Genomic DNA, 27,308 nt, shown 5'->3' on the forward strand with positions numbered 1-27,308 from the left:
CTAGATGGGAAGTAATCCAATATATGTTAAACATGTTAAAATATGTTAAATCTAATACACACACATTTATACAATAATCTTGCTGCACAAGAAAAATCAGACCAAAAAGGAAAAAAATGAGAAAGAAAACAAAATGTAAGCAAATAACCAAAAAAAAAAGTGAAAATGCTATGTTGTAATCCACACTCAGTGCCCACATCCCTCTCTCTGGGTGTAAATGGCTCTCTTCATCACAAGATCATTGGAAGTGGCCTTAGTCAACTCACTGTTGGAAAGAGTCAAGTCCATCAGAACTGATCATTGTATAATCTTGTTTAAAACTAACATTTCTAGTATAATATTGAATAATAGTAGTGATAATGGGATCCTTGTTTCATCCCTGATCTTACTGGGAATGCTCTTATCTTATCCTCATTACATATAGTGCTTGATATTGGTTTTTGATAGATAGTTCTCATTATTTTAAGGAAAACTCATTTATTACTATGTTCTCTAGCATTTTTAATAGGAATGGGTGCTGTATTTTGTCAAATGTCAATGTCAAACTTGTCAAAAGTTTTTATTTTTATTGCATTTATTGAAATAATCATGATTTCTGTTCATTTATTTATATGATCATTTATACTGATAGTTTTCCTAATATTAAACCATTCCTATATTACTGGTATAGATTTCACCTGGCATTGTGTTTTATCCTTGTAATAAGTTCCTATAATCTCTTTACTAATATTTTAATATTTTGAATAAATATTCATTAGGAAAATTAGTTTACAATTTTCTTTTTCTGTTTTAGCTCTTTCTAGTTTAAGTATCAATACCATATTTGTATCATAAAGGGAATTTGGTAGGAATTTTTCTTTGCCCATTTCCCCTAATAGTTTATGTAGTATTGGACTTAATTGCTCTTTAGATGTTTGACAGAATTCACTTGTAAATCCATCATGCCCTAGAGATTTTTTTTTGAGTAGTTCATTGATGACTTGCTCAATTTCTTTTTCTTAAATGGGGTTAAATATTTTATTTTGATTAATTGGGGCAATCTATATTTTTGTAAATATTCATCCATTTCACTGAGATTGTCAGATTTATTGGCATAGCGTTGGGCAAAATAGCTTCTAATTATTGCTTTAATTTTCCCTTCACTGGTATGAATTTACCCTTTTCATTTCTAATACTGGTAACTTGATTTTCTTCTTTCCTTTTTAAAAATCAAATTAACCCAAGGTTTATCTTTTACTTTTTTTTTTTTTTTAACATGAAACCAGTTGTTTCATTAGTTCAATAATTTTCTTACTTTCCAGTTTATTAATTTCTCCTTTGATTTTTTATAATTTCTAATTTAGTATTTAGTTGGGGATTTTAATTTATTTTTCTTGTTTTTTAAATTGTATGTCCAATTCATTGATCTCTTCTTTCTCCATTTTATTCATGTGAGGTTTTGGAGATATAAAAATTTCCCTAACAACTGCTTTGGCTGTATTCTAAATTTTGGTATGTTGTCTTATTATCATTCTCTTTTATGAAATTATTGACTGTTCCTGTGATTGTTTGACCCACTCATTCTTTAAGATTTGATTATTTAATTTCCAATTAATTTTAATTATTCCATGGCCCTTTACTACATGTATTTTTTTCTTTTTTTAAAATTTTATTTGAAAAAAAAAGAATAAGAAAAAAAGAAAATAGAAAATGACTAAAAAACAAAGTGAAGAAAAACAAAAGAGAACATTGTCATGTGCCCAGCAGAACATCAGGAAGGATTCAAAGTATATAACATTACCAGACCAAGAAAGTATATAAGAAGAAAATATATTCACGAATGTCTATTTTTTCTTTACTTTCTTGTAAATTGTTCTTTTGTTCTCTGCTACATACCTTATTTACTTTATTCTTTCTTCCTTTCATCTCCCCCATGACCCCAAGCAAACTATAGTTTATATTTATGTGTACAAACATATATACACACATATACATCACACCCCACATACACATATATATCTTTCCTATCCCTACTGACTCTTTAATTCTGCTCCTTAACTTGCTGTGCTATTGCTTACCCTCCCTCCACCCAAGGATCCCTCTCTTGTCTTCTTCCCTCACCTTTTGCTTCTCCATTTCCCTTCTTTCCCTTATTTCTTTATAGATTTTGGATTATATACCCTTCATGGTATATAAGTACTGTTGCCTATTAAATTCATTCCTGATGTGAGTAGGTTTTCAGAACTATGAACTCTCCTACTCCCTCTAATGTCTCTCTATCTATTCCTCTGCATTTCATTTGTATAACATAATTACTATCTTTACCTTAACTTTGCCAATATTTCTTTTGAGCTACCCTATTGTTGATATGAATATTAAACATATAATATACATTTTTCCATGTAAAAAATCAATTTACCTATGTTTAAACAATTTGTCTATGTTGAGTCCCTTGAAATTGTTCTTTGATATTGGCTCTTATATGTTAATTTTTCTTATGTTTCACATTCTGTTCTATTTTCTCATTCTTTGTAATCTGTTTTATTATTTCTTGTTTTCTCATAGTCTCACTGATTCTCCTTGAGCAACTGTACTTTTCAAAGAATTATTTTCATCTTTGAGAATTTAATATTTTCTTTTCTACTTGGTTAACTTTTCTTTTTATAATCTTGTTTTTTTTGTTTTTTTTTTTTTTTAGTTTTTCCTCAGTGTCTCTCATTTGATTTTTAAATTCTTTTTTGAGTTCTATAAATTCTCTCCAGGCAGGGAGCCATTTCACTTTACTCTTTGGGATATACTTTTTCAGGAGGTGAAAATCTATGTGGTTTCTGCTGAGGCCTCATTTACACTAGCTAGCCTAAGAGGTCCTCAGTTGATATTTCTGGGGAGCTAGCCAGGAGGTGTTTGCACTTTACCCCAGGTTAATCCCAGCCTGGTATCTTTCTTCAGATCTTGGTTGTACTAAGGGCATCTCTGTTCTGCTCCAAATCTTGATTTTTCACCAGTCTATATTTGCTCTGAGGCACAATTTGTTCTATTTGTGAGGGAACTCTGAAGAGCTTGAAATTTACCAACCTACTTTGCCATCTTCCCAATTTTTCCATATTTATTCATCATGATTCACAAAAAAGTCAGATCAAAAGGGGGAAAAAAACATGAGAAAGGGAAAAAAACAAGCAAACAAATAACAAAAGTAAAAATACGAAGCTTTGATCCACATTCCGTCTCTATAGTTCTGTCTCTGGATGTAGATGGCACTTTCCATTACAAGTCTATTGGAATTGCCTTGAAAAGAGCCAAGTCCATCATCACAGTTGATCATCACATAATCTTACTGTTACTGTATACAAAGTTTTATTGGTTCTGCTCACTTACTTAACTTCAGTTCATGCTAAGTCTTTTGAGGATTTTCTTAAATCAGCCATTAACTATAATCAATTATATAGTTTAGAAATGAGACCTTTATCAGAAACACTGAGGCTTCTGGGACTTGATGTTAATTTGGCAGCTGTGTGGATTCTGGAATATAGTAGAATATGGTATCAAATCTCTAGAAATCATTGAAATCCTAAATTCTCATGTCAAAATGTGAATAGGGATTATTAGCTATCTTTCTCCATTTCTTTAGAATGCTTACAGTACCAGTCATTGGACTCTTAACTATATATTTTGTCCTGTTATCTTTTTAAAATAGCTTTGTAACTTCAAAATATATGGAAAGATAGTTTTCAACATTTACCCTTGCAAAACCTTGTGTTCCAAATTTTTCTCCTTTCCTTTTCCTCATCCCCTCCTCTAAACAGCAAGTAATCCAATATATGTTAAACATGTGCAATTCTATACATATTTCCATATTTATCACTACATGCAATTTTTATTGCATCAAGATCTGAAAAGGAGGCATTTATTTCTGCCTTTTTGCATTTGGTTGTGAGGTTTTTGTATTCTAATATATGGTCAATTTTTTGCTTAGTGAACTTCTGAGAAATGGTTATGTCCCATTCTATTTCCATTTCATTTTCTTCAGAAGCCTATTTTATCTAATTTTTCTAAAATTCTCTTCACCTCCTTAACTCTTTTCTTTGGTTAGATTTATCTGGTTCTAAGAGAGGTACACACTGAGGTCTCCCACCAGTTTCCTGTAACTCAATTTCTCTTCTTAAGTATTTGGATGCTATAGCTCTCGGTCCATATATATTTAGTATTGATATTACATCGTTACATTGATCGCTTCATTGTCTATGGTACCTTTTTAGCAAGATGTAGTTTCCTTCCTTATCTATTTTAATTAGATCTATTTTTGCTTTGTCTGAGTTCAGGATTGTTAGCTGTGCTTTTTTTTTTTTTTTTACTTCAGCTGAAGCACAATATATTCTCTGATAATTGTGGAAATATGTATAGAAGAATTGCACATGTTTAATATATATTGGATTACTTGTTGTCTAATGGAGGAGAAGGGAGGAAGAAATTTGGAATACAAAATTTGCAAGGGTTAATGTTGAAAATTATCTGTGCACATGTTATGAAAATAAAAAAAGCTTTAATTAAAAAAACCCAATATATTATGCTCTAATCTTTTACCTTTATTTTGTGTGTATCTCTCTGCTTCGGAGGTTTTTTTTTTTTTTTTTTTTTTTTTTGATAAACAACATATTGTAGGATTCTGGATTTTAATCTGCTATCCACCTCTGCATTATGGGAGAGTTCATCTTATTCACATTCACTATTATGATTACTGTGTATTTCCCCCATCCTATTTTTTCCTTCTCACCAATGTTTCACTTCTTATCAGTATCCCCCTCAATCTTTCTCTATTCTATCATCACCCTTCTTTTCTTCCCCTTTCTCTTCCTATTTGCCTATGCAGTAAGACTTTGAGTCAAATGTGATAAATTTTAAACAATATTCACTCCCTCCCTTCTTTCTATTGTAATAGGTCCTTTGCATCTCTTCACGTGATGTAATTTACTCTATTGTCTCCCCCTTTCCTCTTTTCTCAGTACAATCCTTTTTTTCACCTTTTAATTTTTTTTATATTATCACACCAAAATCAACTTATGCCCACAGCCTCTGTCTTCTAACTGCCTTAATAAGAGATACAATTTTCAAGAGTTACAAGTATCATCTTCCATGTAAGAGTGTATGTGTACTCCTTCTAATTGCCCTAATAAAGATACAGTTCTCAAAGAGTTACAAGTATCATTTCCCCTTAGATCTATGTAAACAGTTTAATCTCATGGAGAATAATTTTTTTTTCTTTCCTGTTTTTCTTTTTATTCTTCTCTTGAGTGTTACATTTGAAGATCAAATTTTGTGTTCAATTCTGGTCTTTTCATCAGGAAATTCCAATTTTACTGAATATCCATTCTTCCTCCTGAAAGATTATGCTGTTTTGCTGGGTAATTGATTCTTGGTAGTAGTCCAAGCTCCTCTGCCATCCAAAATATTATACTCCAAGCCCTCTGGTCCTTTAATGTATAAGCGGCTAAATTCTGTGCAATCCTGAAAGTGGCTCCTTGATATTTTAATTATTTTTTTGCTTGCAGTATTTTCTCCTTAACTTGCTAATTCTGGAATTTAGCTACTATATTCTTCAGAGGTTTTAGTTTGGAATCTCTTTCAGGAGTTGATTTGTGGGTTGTTTCAAGAGTATCAGTGCAGGTTTCCTGAATAATTTCTTGAAAGATACTGGAGAGGCTTTTTTGATCATGGCTTTCATATGGTCAAATAATTCTTAAATTATCTTTCTTGGATCTATTTTTCAAAAGGTCAGTTGTTTTTCCAATAAGATATTTTACATTTTCTATTTTTTTATTGTTTTGATTCTGTTTGATTTTTGATGTCTCTTAGATTAGCTTCCACTTGCCAATTCTAATTTTTAAGGAATTATTTTCTTCAGTTAGGTGTCCATTTGGCCAATTCTATTTTTAGAGAAATTGTTTTCTTCAGTAGATTCCCCCTCCCCCCCCCTTTGCCCAACTCTATTTTTTAAAAAATATTTTTATTTTCATTATTTTTTATAGCTTTTTATTTACAAGATATATGCATGGGTAATTTTTCAGCAATGACCCTTGCAAAACCTTCTATTCCAACTTTTCACCTCCTCCCCCCCCCCCACTTCCCCTAGATGAGAGGTAGACCAATACATGTTAAATATATTAAAATATATATTGAATCAATATATGTATACATATCCATACAGTTATTTTGCTGCACAAGAAAAATTGGACTTAGAAATAAGGTAAAATTAACCTGAGAAGGAAATCAAAAATGCAAGCGGACAAAAACAGAGGGAGTGGAAATGTTATGTTGTGGTTCACACTCCCAACTCTATTTTTTAAGGAATTGTTTTCTTAAGTTAATTTTGTGCTTCTTTTTCCAAGCTGTTGACTTTCATAATTCTCCTGCAAGACTCATTTCTTTCCCCAATTTTTCTTCTATTTTTCTTGATTTTTAAAATCCTTTTTGAGCTCTTCCAAAAATACTTTTTGGGCCTGAAACCGATTCATATTCTCCTTTAAGACTTCACATGTAGACTAAAGAGTCTTCTCAGTGTTTGTTTTGATTTTCCTTGCTGCCATAGTAGCTTTCCATGCTTGGGGCCTTTTTTGTTTTTTGTTCCTTTTTAAAATTGAGCTCTCTGCTTCTGGGGGCACAGGGGACCCTGTTATGAGCTTCTTTTGCTGGGAGCCAAGACCCTGGTTATTGGCTTTCTGTGCTGGGACCTCAGGGACTGGTAGCTTATCTACTTCATTGGGGTTGTTCAACCTAGTTGCACTTGTGTCAGGGTTCTGGTGCTGGCAGTTTGCCTTCTGCACTGGGACTAGAGGCCTCACAGCTAGTCTTCTGTGCCACTGTCCCCTGAATCAGATGAGGGGATCTCAGATGCTGATTTGTGCTGTGGCTAAGAACATTCTGCTGGCTTGCCTGGCTCCCATCTGTGTTCCCCTTTTACCCAAGTGAGACAAACCTTTCCTGAATTCCTAAGTTATCATAAGCTGGAAATTTGTTTCACTGTGTCTTTTTGTGGCTTTTGTAGCTCCATAATCCATACGACTTAACATTGCTTCCAAAGGAAATTGGGATCAGGTCAGGTAACTGCTAGGCTTCTCTCAGCCATCTTGGTTCCTCCTCTCTTTGCAACAAGTCTGGTAAAGGAGTACAGCTTCCCAGCAACTTAGGGCTAGGTTCAAACAATGCAATAAAATTTTCTCACAATTCCCATAACTGAGTCAAGTTTTCTCACAAGATAGAAAGTGGAATAATTATAATTGAATAGAAAGGGAACTGATTTGGTTCCAGAATTGAATCACAGGATAGTCAGTGTGGTTCATTTAGTTCCCATATAATGATGCAACTACCTCCAGGCTTTTCATCTCTCATCTCTGTAATTTCACAAAGGCTATCATATTTATGTAGAAGGCATTCCTTCCTCATCCATGTCTCATAATTAAATTCAATTCAACAAGCCTTTAAGCATTTACTACTGCCAGGTATCGTGTGTATGTGTGCATATATTTATATATATGCATATATGTGCATATATATAAGATTATATATAAAATATATATGAAGTAATTCCCTAGATAAAGGTATAAATCCAATGGGAAGGATGATTTTTTTCTCAGTATTTCATTCTTCTCAATACATGTAAAAATTGTTTTCAACATTCATTCCTGTAAGATTTTGTTTTCCAAATTTTTCTCTCTCCTTCCTAAAGACAGCAAGCAATCTGATATAGGTTAAATATGTGCAATCCTTTTAAATATATTTCCATATTTGTCATGTTGTGTAAGAATATTCAGACCAAAAGGGGGAAAAAACAGGAGAAAGAATGAACAAAAAAAGGTAAAAATATGCTTCAATCCATATTCAGTTTTTATAGTTTTCTTTCTGGATGTGGATGGTACTTCCTATCTTGTCTAATGGAATTATCTTGAATCACCCTATTATTGAGATGAGCCAAATCCATCACAGTTGATCATCACATAATCTTGTTATTGCTATATATAATGTTCTCCTGATTCTTCTCATTTCATTCAGCATCAGTTTATATAAGTCTTTCCAGGCTTTTCTCAAATCTGTTTATTCATCATTTCATATATAAAAATATTTCATCACATTCATATACCATAACTTATTTAGCCATTCCCCAACTGAGGGCATCCACTCAGTTTCCAGTTCCTTGTCACCACAAAAAGGGCTTTTATAAACATTTTTGCACATGTGGGTCCTTTTTCCTCTTTTATGATCTCATTGGGATACAGACCCTGTAGAGACACTGATGGATCAAAGGGTATGCAGAGTTTGATAGCTCTTTGAGCGCGAATTTAGTTCCAAATTGCTCTCCAGGATGGTTGGATCAAATTTACACCACCAATAATGCATTAATGTCCCAGTTTTTCCCCATACACTCCAAAATTGTCATTATCTTTTCCTGTCATCTTAGCCAATCTTGGAGATGTGAAGTGGTATCTCTGAGTTGTCTTAATTTGCACTTCCCTAATCAACAGTGATTTAGATCATGTTTTCATATGACTAGAGGTGGTAATGGTAGACCTTTGTTAGCATGTTCAAGGGAAGGACATAATGGAAGAGGAAATAGGATAGAAATAGGAGAGGCATAAGTTTGACATGGATAAGCATGAAAGAATGGGGAATCCTGGTTCTGGAATGGAACACGGGATTATCAGAATTACAGGGATAGCTTAATTATTTTTAAATTAAACTATATACATAAAAGTTGTTTCAGTTTTTAATATAGAGGGTCACACCTTACAGAAAATGTTACAAAATCATTTGGTCAGATTCTATTAGTAAATTTATAATCTGAAATAAGCACACATTAAAATATTAATTCCAGATATCTATGGAACAAAAATATGAGCAACGTAAATTAGATCCAGTCCATATTTATAGATTAGTAGCTTTCTATTAAGCAGGAACAGTGTTCTAGTCATTTTTTTTTAGCTCCCCTTCCCACATGACATCTAGCAAAAGGTTTCATAAGATTTGGATGTGTTGGTACTTTGGTGGATCGGTGATTTTATAAGTGTAGCCCACTGATAAAACTCAGAATTTCTCTGGGCCCCTGAATGTGAAGATCGTGTATTTTAAGATCAGCACGAGACAGGAATTCAGGTTAGGGGAAAATCGTCAGTCTTTATTCTCAGTGAAGAAGGATCGGAGGTGGAAGAGAATCGGCGATAGCAATGTGTGCAGCTGAGTCAAGAAGCTAGCTCAACCAGCAGCCACACAACCAGCAGCTCAGAGTCTCGAACCCAGCCCAATCTCCCCCAGCTTCTCTTCCTCCCTCTCTCTCTGCCTCCACCCACCAAAATCGTCATTTCCTATACAACACATCAGGACTTGCACGGAGAGTGGGCAGGGACCATTCTTTATCCAATCATGTATATTAATAGAGTATAGCCCAATTACTATCTAGCCTCATGTACTTGGGACCTCAGCGCATCAGCTCAAACCTCAGCCCATTACACCTGAAACTTAATTCATAGCCCTGTTTTTCTACAAATGATACATAAAGGATCTAAGAAATGCATTGGAAATTTTGTTTGCTTAATACCTGGAGGTAACAGAAGAACATTTACTGTCCATCTTTTGTTTCTTATTCATAAGACAGGTCTGCTTCCTAATACTGCTCATGATATCTTCAGTAATGTCAAGTCAACAAGCATTCATTAAGCACTACCATGTGCCAGATTCTGGGTTGGATGAATCTAATTATGGCATTTTGAATGTAGGGGAAATATTTTTGGTAGGCAATAGGGAAGTGGCCAGAAGATCCTGAAAATTAGTGAGAAAGGATGTAGTGGTAATACAGTGCACGGTTTCTAAAAGTTTTTCCATTTGTGATCCCTTTTTGCTTCAGAAATTTTACATGACCCTGGGTATATAGGTATGTAAAATAGGTATACAGATCAAATATTTACTGATAATAAACCATGATTTTGTTACTCCCACCATTTGAGATTGTAAACTACAGTTTAAGGAGCTGGGATGTAGAAGGGTATTATGCTTCAGAATATGGGATGGAATGGAATTGCTTCTGCATGTCAAGTGTTTGTCTTAGCAAAGAGAAGGGTCACTTTTTCATATGAGGAGAGAGTAGGAGAAGACATCAAAGTGATGTGAAATGTGGGTAGAGGAAAGAAAAGGGAACTTTTGGAAAATGGCATTTTTCAGTAAAATATGAAGGGGACATATGTGGAAATCCTTTATCATGAAGTTAGGATTTGGGGAGGAGAAAAAGATTATGAGCCAGGCCCTGAACTCACTGAGTAGGAAAGATAGTGTCCTGGAGAATCTTACAAATTCTATTGGCCTTTGGGCAATTGGTAATTTTGTTTCTTCTAAGATTATTTTTTTCTATGTAATATTTCTTTTCCATGTAAATTTTGGTATTAGGGTAGTAGGCTTTTGCCAGTAAGATATCTGGGATCCTTGAAATGATTTCCATGGTAAGTGCTTAATAAATGCTTATTTACTAAATAGAATTGAAAATCTCTTGAATTCAGGTTCCTCATCTATGAGACTAGATGAAATATCCTTGATGGTTGTTTCTAGCTCTAAATGTAATGAACTTTGAATTACCTTGTTTTGAGGGAAACATTCACTTTAGTGTGGTATGGAAGTGATCTTGGGTCTTCAAAATTCTGCCAGGTCTTATTAAGCAGGAGGTCATGAAAAGTTAGGCATGATTGAAATGACTGAACAACAATAAATTAAGCACAAGCAGTTTTGAGTATGGACCTAGAAATGGGATGTTTGAGTAGTGTTATCCTGAATAATTCAAGTTCTTGAACCTAGAAGAGGAATTTCCAGGATCAGGAAGGAGCTTCCATGGAAGAACACAAAGTCACAACCTGTTGCCATGGAGGAGCAAATCCAGACCTTGACCTCCATTAGTACTGTGAGTTACAATGGGATGGACTATTTTATTCAAAGTCTTGTTTCTGTTTTTTCTTCAGGGTCACTTTCGTCTTAGGGAAGCATGTCAGAAAGCCCTGGCTTCTGACACTGACGCATTATCCATAAGAAGGTCTCCTAATTTCTAAGGGTTTCCTCATCTGCAAAATGGAATAATACTATTTTTTATTACCTTACTTCGAAGGGTTTTGGTGAGGTTCCAATGAGATAATGTATATAAACTGCCTTGTAAACTTTCAAGTCTGAGGATTGTATATGTCCCTGGCACAGGTGGGGTGCGCTAGTTAGGCCTGGACATCTCTCTGGACATTACTTGAATCTGGTCCTTGTAGATCCAGAACCTGTTTTACCAACACACCTGCTACAGGTAGTACGGAATAACCTACATAAATGGAACTTGGGCTTGTCCAAGCTTTTAGCTTCTCCTACGCGCAGGAACCGTTCCGGGTGCTGGAGACAGAAAAGGCAAAGCAAGCAGGAACCCAGTCCTTGCCTTCAAAGAGCTTAGTCTCCAGACAGTGGGACCGAGGGCAAGGGCCATTAACCTCCCTCCCTCATCCCACCTCCTCCTTTATAGGAAGGGGGCGTCTCTAGCGCTTCAATCCTATGATCCCGGCGCCTCCGAAGACGCACTTCGAATCCAGGGTTTTCAATTACTTTGAACCCTTCTCCGGGCCTCAGTTTCCTCCTCTGAAAAACGCGAACGACCAACCTGGCACTTCTCTCCCCGCCGGGACAGGGCAAACTAGGGGTTTGGAAAGCCTCGGGAGCGTTATAGCGAGGTCCAGGGGCTCTGGGAGGCAGGAGGGTGTGGTCACGGAGGCGTGGCTAAGGTGGACGCCCAAGGGTCAAGGCCAGAATCTCCTCCCGTTTCCCAGCATGCTCCTCGCTAGAGGCCCCGCCTCCTTCCCCCCAATGTGGGGGAAAGGTCGACGGCTGTAGTTGTAGTGAGTCGAGGGCTGAATCGCCGAGATGGAGGCCGGTACCATAGCCGAGGATGAGATAGAGGCGGTCAAGGCTCACATCAGCCCCTGGAAGAACTTCCTGGCCGGAGGCTTCGGCGGGGCGTGCGTAGTGGTCGTGGGCCACCCGCTGGACACCGTGAAGGTGGGGGAAGGTGCGGCTCCGCCCGTGGGTCGGGGCCGGAGCCCGCCGGAGAGTTGGGGGAGGGAGGGAGCGAGCTCCCCGTCCGTTATTCGGGAAGGTGGTCCAGGGGGTTCCTGCTCCTTCCGGTGAGGGGCTGGACCTGGGGCGGGGGGCAGAAGCGGTGCATGACGGGAGCCGTGGCTTCTCTGGAGAGTTAGGGGTGAGAGGGAGGGACGCGAGGAGGACGAGGGCGAACACGAGCTTGGGCTGTACCCCCTGGGTGGGCTGGCCTTGCCGAGCCCAGGAGGAGCATCAGTCTTTTTTTTTTTTTAAACAGATGAGGACATTGGGGAGGTCCGGGAGAAAGGGCTTGTTCGCAATTCTGGGGTCTGCCTGGGACTTAATAAGGATCCCGACTCTTAATCAGGATCTCAGTTTTCTCTGTAAAACCCAGAGGCTGATCTTTCTTTCTGAACTTAGCTGCCTTGTTTGGAAGTAGTGAAAAAGGGCTATGATGCGGCACTGTGCCTTTGGCGAGACCTTTCACCTACTGACTAGTATTGTCTTTCTCTCTGGGCTTTTCATACCTGTTCCTTCACACCCTTCATGCTAAAGGGTAGAAATGTCAATTTCCTTCTTGGTAAAATAAGGGGATTGGACTAGATGAGCTCCAAGGCTTCTTCCAGCTCTGAGATAGTGTAAATTTGTGGGAGACCAGAGAAGAACCGAGTGAAAATTGGGTCTTGGTATTCTGCAGCTGTGCAAGTGGATAGATAAGGACATTTTTTCATTCAGCAAACATTAGGTGCTTGCTGTGTGTGTGTGTGTGAATACAAATTTAGATAAGACCCGGTCTTCTTGGAGTTTACTGTTCTCTAAGGGAATAAAAAAGATGGAAGTCATGTAATGTATTGGAAGATTTATCTTGCTGAATTCAGTTATAGTCTCAGACACTTAACTACCTGTGTGACATTGTCTGCCTCAGTTTACTCCTCTGTAAAATGAGCGGGAGAAGGAAATGGCAAGTCATTCCAATGTCTTTGCCAAGAAAACCTCAAATGGAGTCGTGAAGAATTGAATATGATTAAACAACAGCAAACATTGGAGCTGTTTGGAGATGCAAAATGAAGTGCTATTATTAGGTTTGATGGAAAGGGGAGGTGATAGTCAATTAGACATAGTAATTTGATGGAAGGGAGAGGGTTTTTGAAAGATCTTAAAGGTAAAGACACCTGCCTTTCCACTATGGGAAGTTATAGGATTTCCTTTATCTGCCTGAACTGTGTACTTAGTGTGCTAAAGAAGCCATCCTTTTCAACTCTATCCTGTATTGCATTTCCAAATGCAAAGCTTTCTCTCTGCCTTTAGTCACCTTGTTCTATTTACTCTTGAACGTTACATCCCCCAGAGAGTTAAATCTCACATTTTAAGCCCAATTCGAATGGTTTCTCCTCTTGGAAACTTTCTCCTAGCCCCTTGTGAGTAGCAATCTTCCCATTCACATCTCTCATTACATTCTTTGAGCTCTGATAGAATTATGTAAATTGTGGTTATTTATGATTGTACCGTCTCAGCATACTATAAGACTCATGAAAGCAGAGATAAAATCATATCTAATCTTGGTTTGACCCCCTCATTATCTATCATAGTACTATGCTTGTAGTTTTATTCACATAACAAATATTTGTGGGATGAATGAATGAAATAAACACAGATCCTTAGAATCACAGATTTTACAAGAATATAAATGGCACTTGAGAATCTTGGTGTTCTAGAACAGAGGTATCAAATTCAGATCTAGTGAGTCTGAACTAGATGAAAATATAATTGGTAAATGTTTAACAAAATAAATACAAATATGATATTAGTAGTTAATTTTTTTTTCTTAGTGAACATGTGACTCACAACGATCTATTTGTATTTGAGTTTAACACCACTGTTCTAAAAATATTGTAATTGTTGATCATTTCCAGGTGTAGGGAAAGAGACTCTACTAATCCTAGCTATAGAAAAATGAGTTCAGAGCTCATAACAGAATTATATTAAGTGGGGAGTGAATACTTTTTATGCAATCAGGAAAGTTTGCCTTCCCCTTTTGATTGGAAGCTCTTATGAGACAATTTAAGAATGTTTTTTTTATTTTCACCTTTAGACAAAATGTAATCTAATGAGGTGCTAGACTGTGATTTTAAGGCTTTCTTTTTCACATGAATCTGAGCCCAGGAGAGGCTAGCCTCTTTTAACTTTGATTCACTGAATCAATTCTGTCTTATATTATTTTTCTTGCTGATCCTGTTTTGTAGGATTGAGGGTGAGGGATAAAAGGTAGGCAAATGCAAGTGTCTAAGCCCAAAAAGAACTGAATTTGGCAAGCTCACAAATCCTCTTGTGGGGCTACTTGTTTGGCTGGCAAAAATCCTATTCAGAAAGGCAATCAAGCTTACTTCACACGAGCATTTATTGAGAACTTACTATGAGAAAAAAAAAAAAAAACTTACTATGAGAGGCAGCTAGATGGTATAGTGGATAGAGCATCAGCTCTGAAATCAAGAGGACCTGAGTTTCAAATTCGGCTTCAGACAATACTTAAACTAGCTGTGTGATTTTGGGCAAGTCACTTAACCGCAATTGCCTTGCAAAAAAACCAAGAACTTAGTATGTGCTAGGCATCTTTGTTGCATTTGATAATTCAGTTATCAGATTTTTTTGAATACCTTCTGTTGGGAGCACATTGTATGGCACTGGATCAGATAAAAATTTTAGAGAAGATAACCATATCCTCGTGAACTTTACAGCTGAAACATAAGCACACAGTCTTTGAAATATTGTGTAACAAATGGGTCCAAAGTTGCAAAATAAGGTGCTTTGTGAGGTCTTAGGGTAAGGAAATAAAGATGAATGAGAACAAAAAGTTTCTTGGTGGAGGTAACTTTTGAGTTGGCCTTTTTTTTCTCTCTTGAATTGGTCTTTACAGAATGATTAGGAATTCACTAAAGGATAATATTCTTTTTTTTTTTTTTTTTTAATAGCCTTTTATTTACAGGTTATATGCATGGGTAACTTTACAGCATTAACAATTGCCAAACCTCTTGTTCCAATTTTTCACCTCTTACCCCCCACCCCCTCCCCCAGATGGCAGGATGTCCAGTAGATGTTAAATATATTAAAATATAAATTAGATACACAATAAGTATATATGACCAAACCGTTATTTTGCTGTACAAAGAGAATCAGACTCTGAAATATTGTACAATTAGCTTGTGAAGGAAATCAAAAATGCAGGTGGGCATAAATATAAGGATTGGGAATTCAATGTAATGGTTCTTAGTCATCTCCCAGAGTTCTTTCTCTGGGCGTAGCTGGTTCAGTTCATTACTGCTCCATTGGAAATGATTTGGTTGATCTCATTGCTGAGGATGGCCAGGTCCATCAGAACTGGTCATCATATAGTATTGTTGTTGAAGTATATAATGATCTCCTGGTCCTGCTCATTTCACTCAGCATCAGTTCGTGTAAGGCTCTCCAGGCCTTTCTGAAATCCTCCTGTTGGTTATTTCTAAAGGATAATATTCTAAGGAAGATATGAGAGGGAGGACTACAGAGGATTTTAGCTTGACAGGAGCGCATATAAAGGTAGAAAGATAGGATGGATCCAGATTATGGATGTCAAGCTAAGGAATTTGAATTTAGTTATCCAATAGGCAGTTGGGAGGAGTCCCTAGAAAAGTTTTGGGCAGAGGACTTGACTAGTGTTCAGGATAGATTAGATAAGGGAAAGACTGCTGGGTGAGAAGTGATATGGCTAGCGAAAAATTGGTCATATAACCTATAAAAGCTAGATTAAAGAAAGGCAGAATAGAGGCATGAGGACTTGTTAGGGGATAAATATTTTCACATTGCTGAGCATGGGAGCTCACCTTCTTTAGCTCCTTTGAAAACATTTTTTCCCTTTCTGTTGTATGAAGGATCTAATGGTTTTTTTTTTTTTTTTTTTTAGTTTGACAGCTGCCAGGCTATCTAGATTGAAAGCATAGCCCTCCAGACATTTGCAGTTAGCCATTCCTCCTTTATTTAAAAGTCCTGAATGACTTTCCTTTTCCTATTTGACTAAATTCTAACTCTATATTAAAGCTCTTGTGAATAATCAACATGCATTTGTTAAGTGCCTGTTAATTTTTTCAGACCTTGTGGTTCTTGCCTTTAAGGTGGTTTATATTCCTTTAAGGGATAAACATGAACAAAATAAATGCAAAGAGATTCTTTTTGTGCTATTTTCACTTACATTTTACCTTTTATCATTTACTACCTTTTATTTTTTAGATTAATGTAAATATCTTTTTTTTTTTTTTTTTTTCTGTTAAGAGTATAAACTCCTTGAAGGCAGGAACCTTAGAGCTATTATGTTATAGTAGGCTTTAAAGTGTGGTGTTATTCAGTCATTTCAGTGACCCCATTTGGATTTTTCTTGCCAAAAATAGTGGAGTGGTTTGCCAATTCCTTCCTCCAGCTCATTTTACAGATGAGGGAACTGAAGCAAATAGTATTAAGTGAGTCGCTTAGGATCAATTTATTACATGTCTGAGTCCAAATTTGAATTCAGATCTTCTTGACTCTAGGTTGAAGGTGGCATTAGCTTCAAATATAACCTTGATATTTAATGTCTCTGTGACCTTGGAGAAGTCATTTTATTTTCCTACTCTGAAATGAGGGCATTGTCTTAAATAATTTTAATGGGTCACCTCAGCTCTCTTGTTGTTCTGTCATTTCAATTGTGTCCAAATCCCATGAATTTTGGGATTTCTTGGCAAAGGTACTAGAATGGGTTGCCATTTGCTTCTTATTTTACAGATGAAGAAACTAAGGTAAATAGAATGAAATGATTTACCCAGGGTCACACAGCTAGTGTCTGAGAAACCAGATTTGAATTCAGAAAGAGGAGTCTTCCTTTCTCCAGGCTTTCTCCACAGTACCTAGCTGCCTCATCCCAGCTCTGACTAATTAAGAGGAGTCCCTAGAAAGATTTTGGACAGAGAACTTGACTAGCTTTATGGCTAGTCAATATAATATATAATATATAAATTGTGGATGGTTTTATGTTTATTTATTGCCTTTGGAGCAATAGGTGTTCACTAAATATTTGTTTTTTCAATTCAATAGACATTTTTTGAAGTATTCCCTGTATATAAGGACCTAATGAATGATTTCATAAAAACATTGTACCCCTCTTTATTATTATTTGTCAGGACTGGCCTTAAATAGTATTGCCAGGAGATTTATATACTTGCTGGTAGTGTGACCTAGGACAAGTCACTTAACTTTCTTTTAAGTTTCTTTAATTGCAAAATGAAGTCATAATAGCACCTATCTCCCAGGATTATTGTGAGGATCAAATGAGATAATATTTAAGTGCTTAGCACTGTACTAGCATACAGTAAGAACTATATAAATTCCTTTCTTTAGCATTCCCTTTAATGAAAAAAAAATATTATTTGGGGCTTATAAATTGTACTAGGCTGTCAAAGGGAGTCCATTAGACTAAAGAATTTAATAGTCCTTATCCTAAACCTATGAATGTCTTCATAAGCTTCACTTCAGTATCACAGGAAGAAGCCTATTTCTTTGTGAAAGCATTAGTTTTTACATATATGTGCTTATGTTTCTCTCATTTCTATTACTTCTGGACTTTGCTACATTAATTATGCCCTCTTATGAATTTTTAACTATTTACTAGATTTTTTCCTTGACTGGGCAAACATGTTAAGATCCCTCTGTTTTTCCCCCTCCCCATTCTTTAAAAAAAAAAAAAAAACCATGACAAATTCTATGCTTGAGTTTTCTGCCTCAGTTTTGGTGCACTGAAAAAAAAAATACCGAGTCTATTGAGATTACCTGTGCTCCACTCTTATTTTTTTTTTTTTCAACTTGAAGGAGTCTCTTATCTTCAATAAAATGAAAATTTTGGATTAGATGATCTTTGAGGGCCCTTCCAGTTTTACAGAAATATGCAAATTATTTGAATCAAATAATAAGTTTGATATGGTTTCATTCTGTGATAGCAGTGGTCGTGCATAATGTATTCATATGAGGCTGACTTGGAACACATGACTGAGTAGGTGAAAGTTGAATTGGTATCCCCATTCTTAATGAATTCTTTTTTGTTATTGTTTTGGTTTGGTTTTGAGGCAATTGGAGGTCAAGTGATTTACTCAGGTTCACACAACTAGAAGTGTTGTGTTTGAGGCTAACTTTGAACTCAAGTCCTCTTAAATTCAGGGTTGGTGCTCTGTTCACTGTGCCATTTAGCTGTCCCCCTAGTGAATTCTTTATCAATTGAATGCTGGATTTTGTGTTCTATTTTTTTTTTTTTTCTTTTAGTTGTTTTTAATCCTGTGATTCTCAAGAATGTATTTTAATTCTAAGGAGATATATAAAAGTTGTAGCTCTTAAAAAGAATTTCAGTATCTTGAAGAGCTTCAGGGGGAAAGTATTTCAAAGATCTTTCATACCCACAATAAAATAGGATCAGTTCCAGAGAAGCATAAAGGAAAGTGCGGTGAAAAATGAAAAATAAGACCAAGATATGACAAATTACTGCTTCAAAGTAGCCTAATTTTCAGAAAGCAAGCAAAGACTTTCAGAGAGACCTGGCAATTGAAGGAGTTGTTGGTGATTCTTCTGTAGTATGGCTTAGACATTTTAAAGTTAGAAGAACAATAAAAAGATCAGTTAACAACAAATGCGAATTATTGCTGTGAAGAAAAAATGGGGCAACACATTTCAAAGTTGGTCTGTTGAGATGTGGGAATAAGGGGGAGAGATCCCCTATGCTCTGAGATGCAGGTCTAAATGCAAAAGAATATAAGAACCCTGAAATCTATTTCAAAAGGAAGTTTTACTGTTCACTAAGAAGGAATTCTCTTAGCAGGCAAATTTCTTAATGAGATGATTTACAAAGAGTGTGTAAACAGACCCCTGTTTTATGAGCAAATCCTGGCTTGGGGGCTGGAGGGCAGTTTGAATTGATTATCAGACCAAGATCTCCAAATAAATGAAATCATTTTGAAGGCTTTTTTTCCACTCTGGAATTTTCTGAAGGGGATCCGGGCCACCCCCAAAAGATCAATGGAGGGTGATTTGACCAAGATTTCCAATTGAATGACTCTGCTGAACTTGGGAAGGGCTTGTGTGGGAAAGTATGCTTTTTCCCAGACTTTTTGGAGTCTGAGATCCCAATCTAGTTTCATAGTTCAACCCCATCAGGCATACTGAATATTGGCAAAAAATTTTTTTTGTTAGTGAAACTCAATTTTTAATTCAAAACAATCATTAGATGTTCAGGTGTCTCCAAGAACTGGGCATTTTCATTGGTTTGTAAAATAGCCATCCAAAAAATGTTGGGAGGAATCTTTTTTACCTTCTTGAGAGACTCCTTATTGAGGGAATAATGAATTCTAATAAAATATTGTTATACTGAAAAGTCTGAAATACAGAATTTCCCAAATGGAAATAGAACAGTATGACTTAATGTCATGCCACATATTATGAAAGGCTAAGCAATACATTTAAGAGATGAAGATTAACAGACTTTAATCATCAGAGTTCTTCTCTTGATTATACCCCTTTGATGAACACCTTTCCTTTGATTACACTCTGTAATGAAGGGTTATAGAGTTAGAAAAATGGATTTGTTCAAGATGTTCTTGAGCATATTCACAAGTAATAAAAGTGTCATTTCATGACAAAGAATTAAATGTGTCAAAATCTTGAGAATTCTATGCCAAATCACACCAGACAGGTGATCAGACACAAAAAGATGGTGGTGTATGATAAATTTTTACAAGTTTTATAAAGTTTATTGTATGTCAGAACATTTGTTTTTCTTTGTTCCATTTAATTCATTCAGCACTGTTACTCTCCTTTTTCCTAAACCCCTCCATTGCTAGACTTTTAGAAAGTGCACCTCCTCTTTTCCTGCTATCATTTGATTTCTCTTTCCCCGACTAGTAACACAGCTACCTTTAAGGGCACCAGTGGTCTCCTTATTATTAAAATTATTGGCTCTATTTTCTGGCAATATTTTTCTCAATCTCTGCAATATTTGACACTATATACCATCTATTTCTTTCTTTCTTTTCTTTTCTTTTCTTTTTCTTTTTTTTTTTTTTTAATGCTTCAGTCCATATTCAGACACTGTTAGTTACTTTTCTAGGTGTGGATATGTCATCTAGTTCTTCTTCTTCTTTTTTTTTTTTTTAATTATAATAACTTTTTATTGACAGAACCCATGCCAGGGTAATTTTTTACAACATTATCCCTTGCACTCACTTCTGTTCCGATTTTTCCCCTCTCTCCCTCCACCCCCTCCCCTAGATGGCAAGCAGTCCTATATATGTTAAATATGTCGCAGTGTATCCTAGCCATCTATTTCTTGATGCCCTATCCTGTTGATGAGGGGGAACCCTGGAACTCTCTAAAACTCCTTAAAAGAGAAAATCTCCTTGAATCCTAGCCTCTGTAAAAGACCCTGTCGGAGGGAAACGGGATAAACAGCTTCATTCTTTTATCCTGAGAGATGGATACCACCCCCATTGATAAATCTCACTACTGATTAAGCTTTCCATTGAATTAAAGATCAGCCTAGAGACACTCATTCAGTTCTAAGATTCTCTATTCTAATTCCAGCTCAAGCTGCACCCATCAAGAACAACCCTCAGCTTGTAGCCAAGACCTCAATTATAAAATGAGCCCACTTGGGGCTCAGTCCTTGCAGAGGACCTAAGATGCCATGCTAAGGAACCTCTCTCCCTGACATAGCAGCAATTTTCTATCCACTGAAATGATATTCTCTTTCAGGGTTACCCTCTCTTTATCTTTCTCATCTATTTCCCTAACCGGACTTTATACCTCTCTGTTGGGATTTTTCTGCTAGAAACTTTACTTCTCTGTCAGGACTGTTCCATTAAAAACTTTACTTCTCTGTTGGGACCTTGCCACCAAGGAATTCAGTCTTTCTATTCATGCATAACAAAGGCTGACTTCCCAATGCCAATAATAAACTTCTTTTTACCAGTCTAGCTTTTCGGGTTTGTAAGGACCTCTGTGCCACCAGAAGGGGGTTCCCATAACTCCTTATCCTGTGCCAAATCCTAGGGAGATTTAGGGGAACTAAACCTCTTCATTTGGTTCCCTAAACTCCAAACCTGCCACTAACCTCATTATTTAACTCCCTGACCACCAGGAACCCTATACTTCATCACTATCAGCTTTTATTACATATCATTTTCACGGTTTTTCTTCCTACCTCTATGGGAAAGTTATTTCCTTCTTTATACCCTCCGCAAGCTCCTTATCTTCCTCTTATCCCCAAATCTGGCAGTCTCCTTCCAAAGAGAACCTTTGGTCCTCTTCTCTGCTATAATGTCTCCTTGAGTAATTTCATTTATTCCCATGGCTTTAGTTATAGTCTACAAACAGATGGCTCAATCAGTATTTATGAAGTAACTGCTTAGCTCTAGGCAACGTGCTTGGTCCTGGGGCAACAAAAGACAAAATCAATCAGTAGGCATTTATTAAGTCTTACTGTGTGCCAGACACCACGTTTGTCATTGGGAAGAGATAAATAGGATGGTGAGAAAGATCAGATTTGATAGTGCAGTAATCCCCATCCTCAAGGAGCTTATAGCCTATTGGGGGAGACAATATATAAAAAATAAATATGTAGTAATTTTTGTGGAGAGACACTAAGATCTAGAGATATAAAGGCCTTCTGCAGGAGGTGACACACAAGCTGAGATTTGAAGGAAACAAGCTATTTCAAGAGGCGGGAAATGAGAATAACCTAGCGTGACTTTGGAGAAAGAATTTGACTTTTTTGTGTAGCTCTGTTTCTCAAACTGTATAATAGGGCAAAGGAAAAAATGGGGATATTTTAGGTGATTTTACAAATCCTCTTCAGCTCTGACATTCTGTAATTCTTTTGTGTTAGGAATTTTGCTTATTCTTTCTTTTAGGCTTTTCTTGAAGAACAAATATTCCTTTTTATATATCAGTAAAGTTAGGGAAAATAAAACATTAAGTCATATGACTTAGCAACTGATTGGATATTTAAAGTAGAGAGTGAGTAGATTAGGATGACTAGAGTTCCCAAATCATATTCCTCTCATCCTCTTCTTAGAGCTATATCTCTTTTTTTTCCCAGCCATTTCGTAAAAGCTACTATTTTCTTTTTCAAATATTTCTACCTGTATGCGATACTTCTACTTTAAACTCAAGTAGTCCCAAACTGATCTTCATTCCTTCCCTTTCCCCCCACAAAAAAGCTTATCTTCCTAACTTCTCTATTTCTGTTGATGTGTCATCTTTGACTTCTTTCTCCTCTCCTTATAGACAGTGACTTGCCAAATCCTATCATTTCTACCTCTGCCATATCTATATAATCACTTCCTTCATTTCTATTACAAGTGGAATCTCCTTAGGTCAGATCTTTATGTCTTCTCACCTAAAGTATTTTATTGTCTTTATAACTGGTTTCCTTGTTTCATTCTGTCTGCCTCAGGCTGGCCTTATCTTCCTAGAATATGCTTCCTTTTCACCTCTGTCTTAAGGCTGAGCTTAGGTGCCATCTTGATGATGGCTTGCTCAATTTCTGCAGTTGCTAATCTTGTGCCTCTCCTCTACTATAATTTATTTTGTATACATACATTGTGTATAGAAACAATATAATGTAAGCTCCTTGAGAGTTGGATCTGTCTCATTTTAAAATTTCTTTCCCCAAGCTTAGCACAGTGCATAGCACATGGCATATGTACTTCATAAATCCTTGTGGGGTGAAAATCTGTGTACCAATTGTATTTCCCTAGTTCCACCCCTCACTGATCCCCCACATACACACTTTGAATTTCAAGGACTTAGTATATTTTGTCTTACAGTAGTAAATAATCATTTATGCAGTTTTTTTCACAACAAATGTATATGATATGGCTGAGTAATCCATTGCCCCTTAACAAAGTTAAAAGATAAAGTCATTGTTCGGGACTTCCATTCTGGCACTTTGTTAGAACATCCCCTGATGATCACTTCCCTGGTTGGGGTGGAAAATCTTAAGAAGTTCTGTTGACTTAGTTCCCTCTAATGATATCCAAGTCCCAGGTATAGTGGCTGTGTGGGGAGGTTGGGGGGAGCTGTTGTACAACTTCTTAGCTTAAGAAGTGACAGCATCTAAGATTACAGGAAAAGATAATGATAAATGTAGACAGGGAGGTAGAAAAACTGGGACACTAATACATTGTTGGTGGAGTTGTGAACTGATCCAACCATTCTGGAGAACAATTTGGAACTATACTATCAAACTATGCATACATATCCTTTGATCTAGCAGCGGTTCTACTGGGTCTGTATACAAAAGAGAGCATAAAAAAGGGAAATGGATCCATATGTAGAGAAATGTTTATAGCAGCCCTTTTTGTAGTGGCAAGGAACTGGAAACTCAGTGGATGCCCATCAGTTGGAGAATGGCTTTAATAAGTTATGGCATATGTATGTTATGGAATATTATTGTTCTGTAAGAAACAATCAGCAGAATGATTTCAGAAAGACCTGAAGAGGCTTACATGAACTAATGCTACATGAAGTGAGTAGAACCAAGAGACCATTGTGCATACCAAAAACAAGATTATGTGATGATTAATTCAGATGGATGTGGTTTTTTTCAATAATGAGATGATTCAGGCCAGTTCCAATAGACTTGTGATGGAGAAAGCCATCCACAAAGAGGACTTTTAGGGGACTGAATGTGGATCACCATATAGCTTTTTTTTTTTTTTGACTGAGGCAGTTGGGCTTAAGTGACTTGCCCAAGGTCACACAGCTAGGAAGTGTAAGTGTCTAAGACAGGATTTGAATTCAGGTCCTCCTGACTTCAGGGCTGGTGTTCTATCCATTTTGCCACCTAGCTGCCCCCATACCACATAGCTTTTTCCAAATCTTTTTTGTTGTTGTTTGCTTGCTTTTTGCTTTTTTTTTCTAATTTTTTTCTTTTTTGATCTGGTTTTTCTTGTGCCGCATAATAAATGTGGAAATAGGTATAGAAGAATTGTACAGGTTTAACATAGATTGAATTTCTTGCTGTCTAGGGAAGAGAGAGAGGAAAAATTTGGAATACAAGGTTTTGCAGAGTTGAATATTGAAAACTATCTGCATATATTTTAAAAATAAAAAACTATTATTTAAAAAGAAATGACAGTATCAAAGTAGTAAGAGTTCCTGAGCCCCAGATTACTTTCATTGATTGATTGCCCATACAGTTAATCTTAAATTTATTTCTCTTTCTTGATTTTCCAAACCACAGGGTGGTGCTCTATGTCTGGAGAACTGTATAGATCTGTATATCAAGCAGGAAGATGGGATTCAATGGAGAGGGAGAAGAGTTATGTGAACTATTCATGGGCTAATGTGAATCCTTTATATGTTGGTTTGTCTCAACATAAAGACAAAAAAAGATGCTTTTTATTTTAATTTTTAACCTTGTTAAAGTGACCCTGGTTACATCTACTCTTGTACTCACTACTTTCTAGAGTTGCCATAGTATTTATATTTTCTGTGGGGTTGAATAAAGGTTGCTGTCTATTTCAAACTTTTAACTGGGTGTGTAACCAAAAGTGCAGGGCCCTTTTACCAACATCTGTAGAGATCTAGACTTTTATCTGAGGTTCTAAGGGGAAGCTGTAGGTACAAACATGAGTCATAGTTTTATGGTACCTTTTAATTTGGGATGCCAAGGCCACAGGTTATACAGGAGTTATGAGTCCCATTTTTCTTGTTGGTGTTGTTCCTGTTATGAACTTGATAAACACAAACATTTTAAATATAAAGAACCATAATATCAAAGCATTTTAAATATAAAGAACAATACATTGTTTGAAAATGGTATATTATATACAGCATAGTTTGCTTTTAAAGTAAAAATAAATTTAACATACTTCCTTTCTTATCTCTGTCCCTTTCTGAATTTCCTTCTCTTTTCTATGAATTTTTAAAGCATGCCAATGACATCATTTGATATCCCTAATACCCTTTAATCTTCCTCTTATCCTGTCTCTTCCACCCAAAAAACCCCATACCTTCCCTTATAACAGATAAGCGTAGTCAAGTCATACATTGGCCATATCTGAAGTCATAGATATAGTTCTGTATTTCTAGCCATCAGTTCTCTGTTAAGAGTAAGAAGCAAATTCTGTCATCCATTTTCTAGAGTCATAATTAATTATTGCACTGTGGTAGTTAGGTAGGACATAGGGTAGAATATTAGACTTTACAAGCAGGAAGAAGTGAATTGAAATCCAGCCTCAGATACTTATTAACCTTGTAACCCTAAGCAAGGCACTGAACCTGCCAACCTGTAAATATGGGGAAAATGTTAGTACTTGTAAGCCTCACAGGGTTGTTGTGAGAGTCAAATGAGATAATGGATAAATGATTTTCAAACCTCAAAAGAGTTCTATAAATGTTATCCTATTTAAGGTAGTTAGGTGGTACAGTGAACAGTGTTGGATTTTCAGTTTCAGAAAACCTGAGCATGAAGTGCTGTATATACTAGAGAAAGTCACTTAAACTCTCTCTTTATCTGTAGAAGGGAGATATTAATTAACACCCTCATGTGATTGTTGTGAACATCAGATAAGATGTCATGTAAAGTGATTTGTAAATTGTAAAGTACCCTGTAAATACAGGTTATTAATAACAGTAATAATAATTGGAGGTCTTATGATATGGTCATTTTGTATATTCTCATATTTATGACTTCACATGCTATACTAGTTCATACAAGTCTTCTCATATTTCTATGAATTCATCCCTTTTCTCATTTCTTATATGACAATAAGTCATTACATACATCCATGTATACATACATCTGTATATCATTATTTATTTAAGCTTTTCCCAACTGATTTGTTTCTACTTTGTTTCCAGTTCTTTGCTGCAACAAAAAATAATGCTACAAATATTTTTGCACATTTTTTTTAGTCCAATACCTTTATTTATTTATATATTTATAGCTTTTTATTTACCAGATTTATGCATGGGTAATTTTTCTGCATTGACATTTGCAAAACCTTTTGTTCCAATTTTTCCCCTCCTTCTCCCTACCCCTTCCCCCAGATGGCAGGTAGATCAATACATGTTAAATATATTAAAATATATGTTAAATCTACTGGTCATCCTGCCATCTAGGGGAGGGGGTGGGGGGTAAGAGGTGAAAAATTGGAACAAGAGGTTTGGCAATTGTTAATGCTGTAAAGTTACCAATGCATATAACCTGTAAATAAAAGGCTATTAAATAAATTAAAAAAAAAGAAAAAATATATATATATGTTAAATACAATATATGTATACATATCCATACAGTTGTTTTGTTGCACAAGAAGAATCAGACTTTGAAATAATGTACAATTAACCTGTTTTGCACATATGTTGTTAACTGTTCTTCAAGTATATACCTAGAAGAGGTATCACTTGGGCACAGTATGCTAGATTTTAGCTTTCAATTTTTATTTTTATTTTATTTCACTTATTTTTTTGCTGAGGCAGTTGGGGTTAAGTGACTTGCCCAAGGTCACACAGCTAGGAAGTGTGAAGTGTCTGAGGTCAGATTTGAACTCAGGTCCTCCTGACTTCAGGGCTGGTGCTCTATCCACTGTACCACCTAGCTGCCCCCAGTTTATAACTTTTTGATTATAGTTACAAATTACTTTCTAGAGTAATTGAATTAACTCATAGTTCCACTGGTAGTACATTGTGCCTTCCCTGCCATAGCCTTGATAGTGATTGTCATTTTTAATTTTTTCATCTTTGTCAATCTGATGACTATGAGTGAAGTCAGATTTATTTTAATTTGGGGGGGGGCAGTTCTTAGTAATGTTTTGGAGCATTTTTCTTATGGTGCCGATAGCTTTTATTTTTTTTTTTTTTTTTGAGAATTTGCTATACATATCCTTTGATCATTTTTCTCTTGGAGGATATTGTATTTTTTAAGATAAAGAAACTTAATATAAAGTAACTTGATACATTAACTTGACATAGTCACACAGCTTATGAGTGGCCGAATCAGAATTTGCATCCTGGTCTTTTGAACCCAAGTCCAGTACTCTTATCATTATATCACTTTGTTTCTATTAAATAGCCCAAAATCTTCGAGTAGATGACTAAATGAAGCATTTATTAAGTGCTTACTATGTCTTAAAGTCCTATGCTGAGTATGCTGGGGATACTAAAAGAAAAGTGTAAGAGTTTATGGGGAA

The 27,308-nt window shown here is 36.0% G+C and overlaps 1 protein-coding gene across 1 annotated transcript in view; it reads left to right on the plus strand.

Moving 5' to 3' along the window:
- The first annotated feature begins 11,799 nt into the window (after nucleotides 1-11,799).
- The window catches only part of SLC25A20 (solute carrier family 25 member 20), a 45,915-nt gene continuing 30,406 nt past the window's right edge, over nucleotides 11,800-27,308 (plus strand). The window contains exon 1 of the mRNA XM_003762241.4: nucleotides 11,800-12,033. Within this exon, the coding sequence (XP_003762289.2) occupies nucleotides 11,899-12,033 (135 nt within the window). The 5' untranslated portion in view covers nucleotides 11,800-11,898. The remainder of the gene's footprint in view (nucleotides 12,034-27,308) is intronic.

Source organism: Sarcophilus harrisii, chromosome 1 (genome assembly GCF_902635505.1).
Source record: "Sarcophilus harrisii chromosome 1, mSarHar1.11, whole genome shotgun sequence".
Lineage (NCBI taxonomy): Eukaryota > Metazoa > Chordata > Mammalia > Dasyuromorphia > Dasyuridae > Sarcophilus > Sarcophilus harrisii.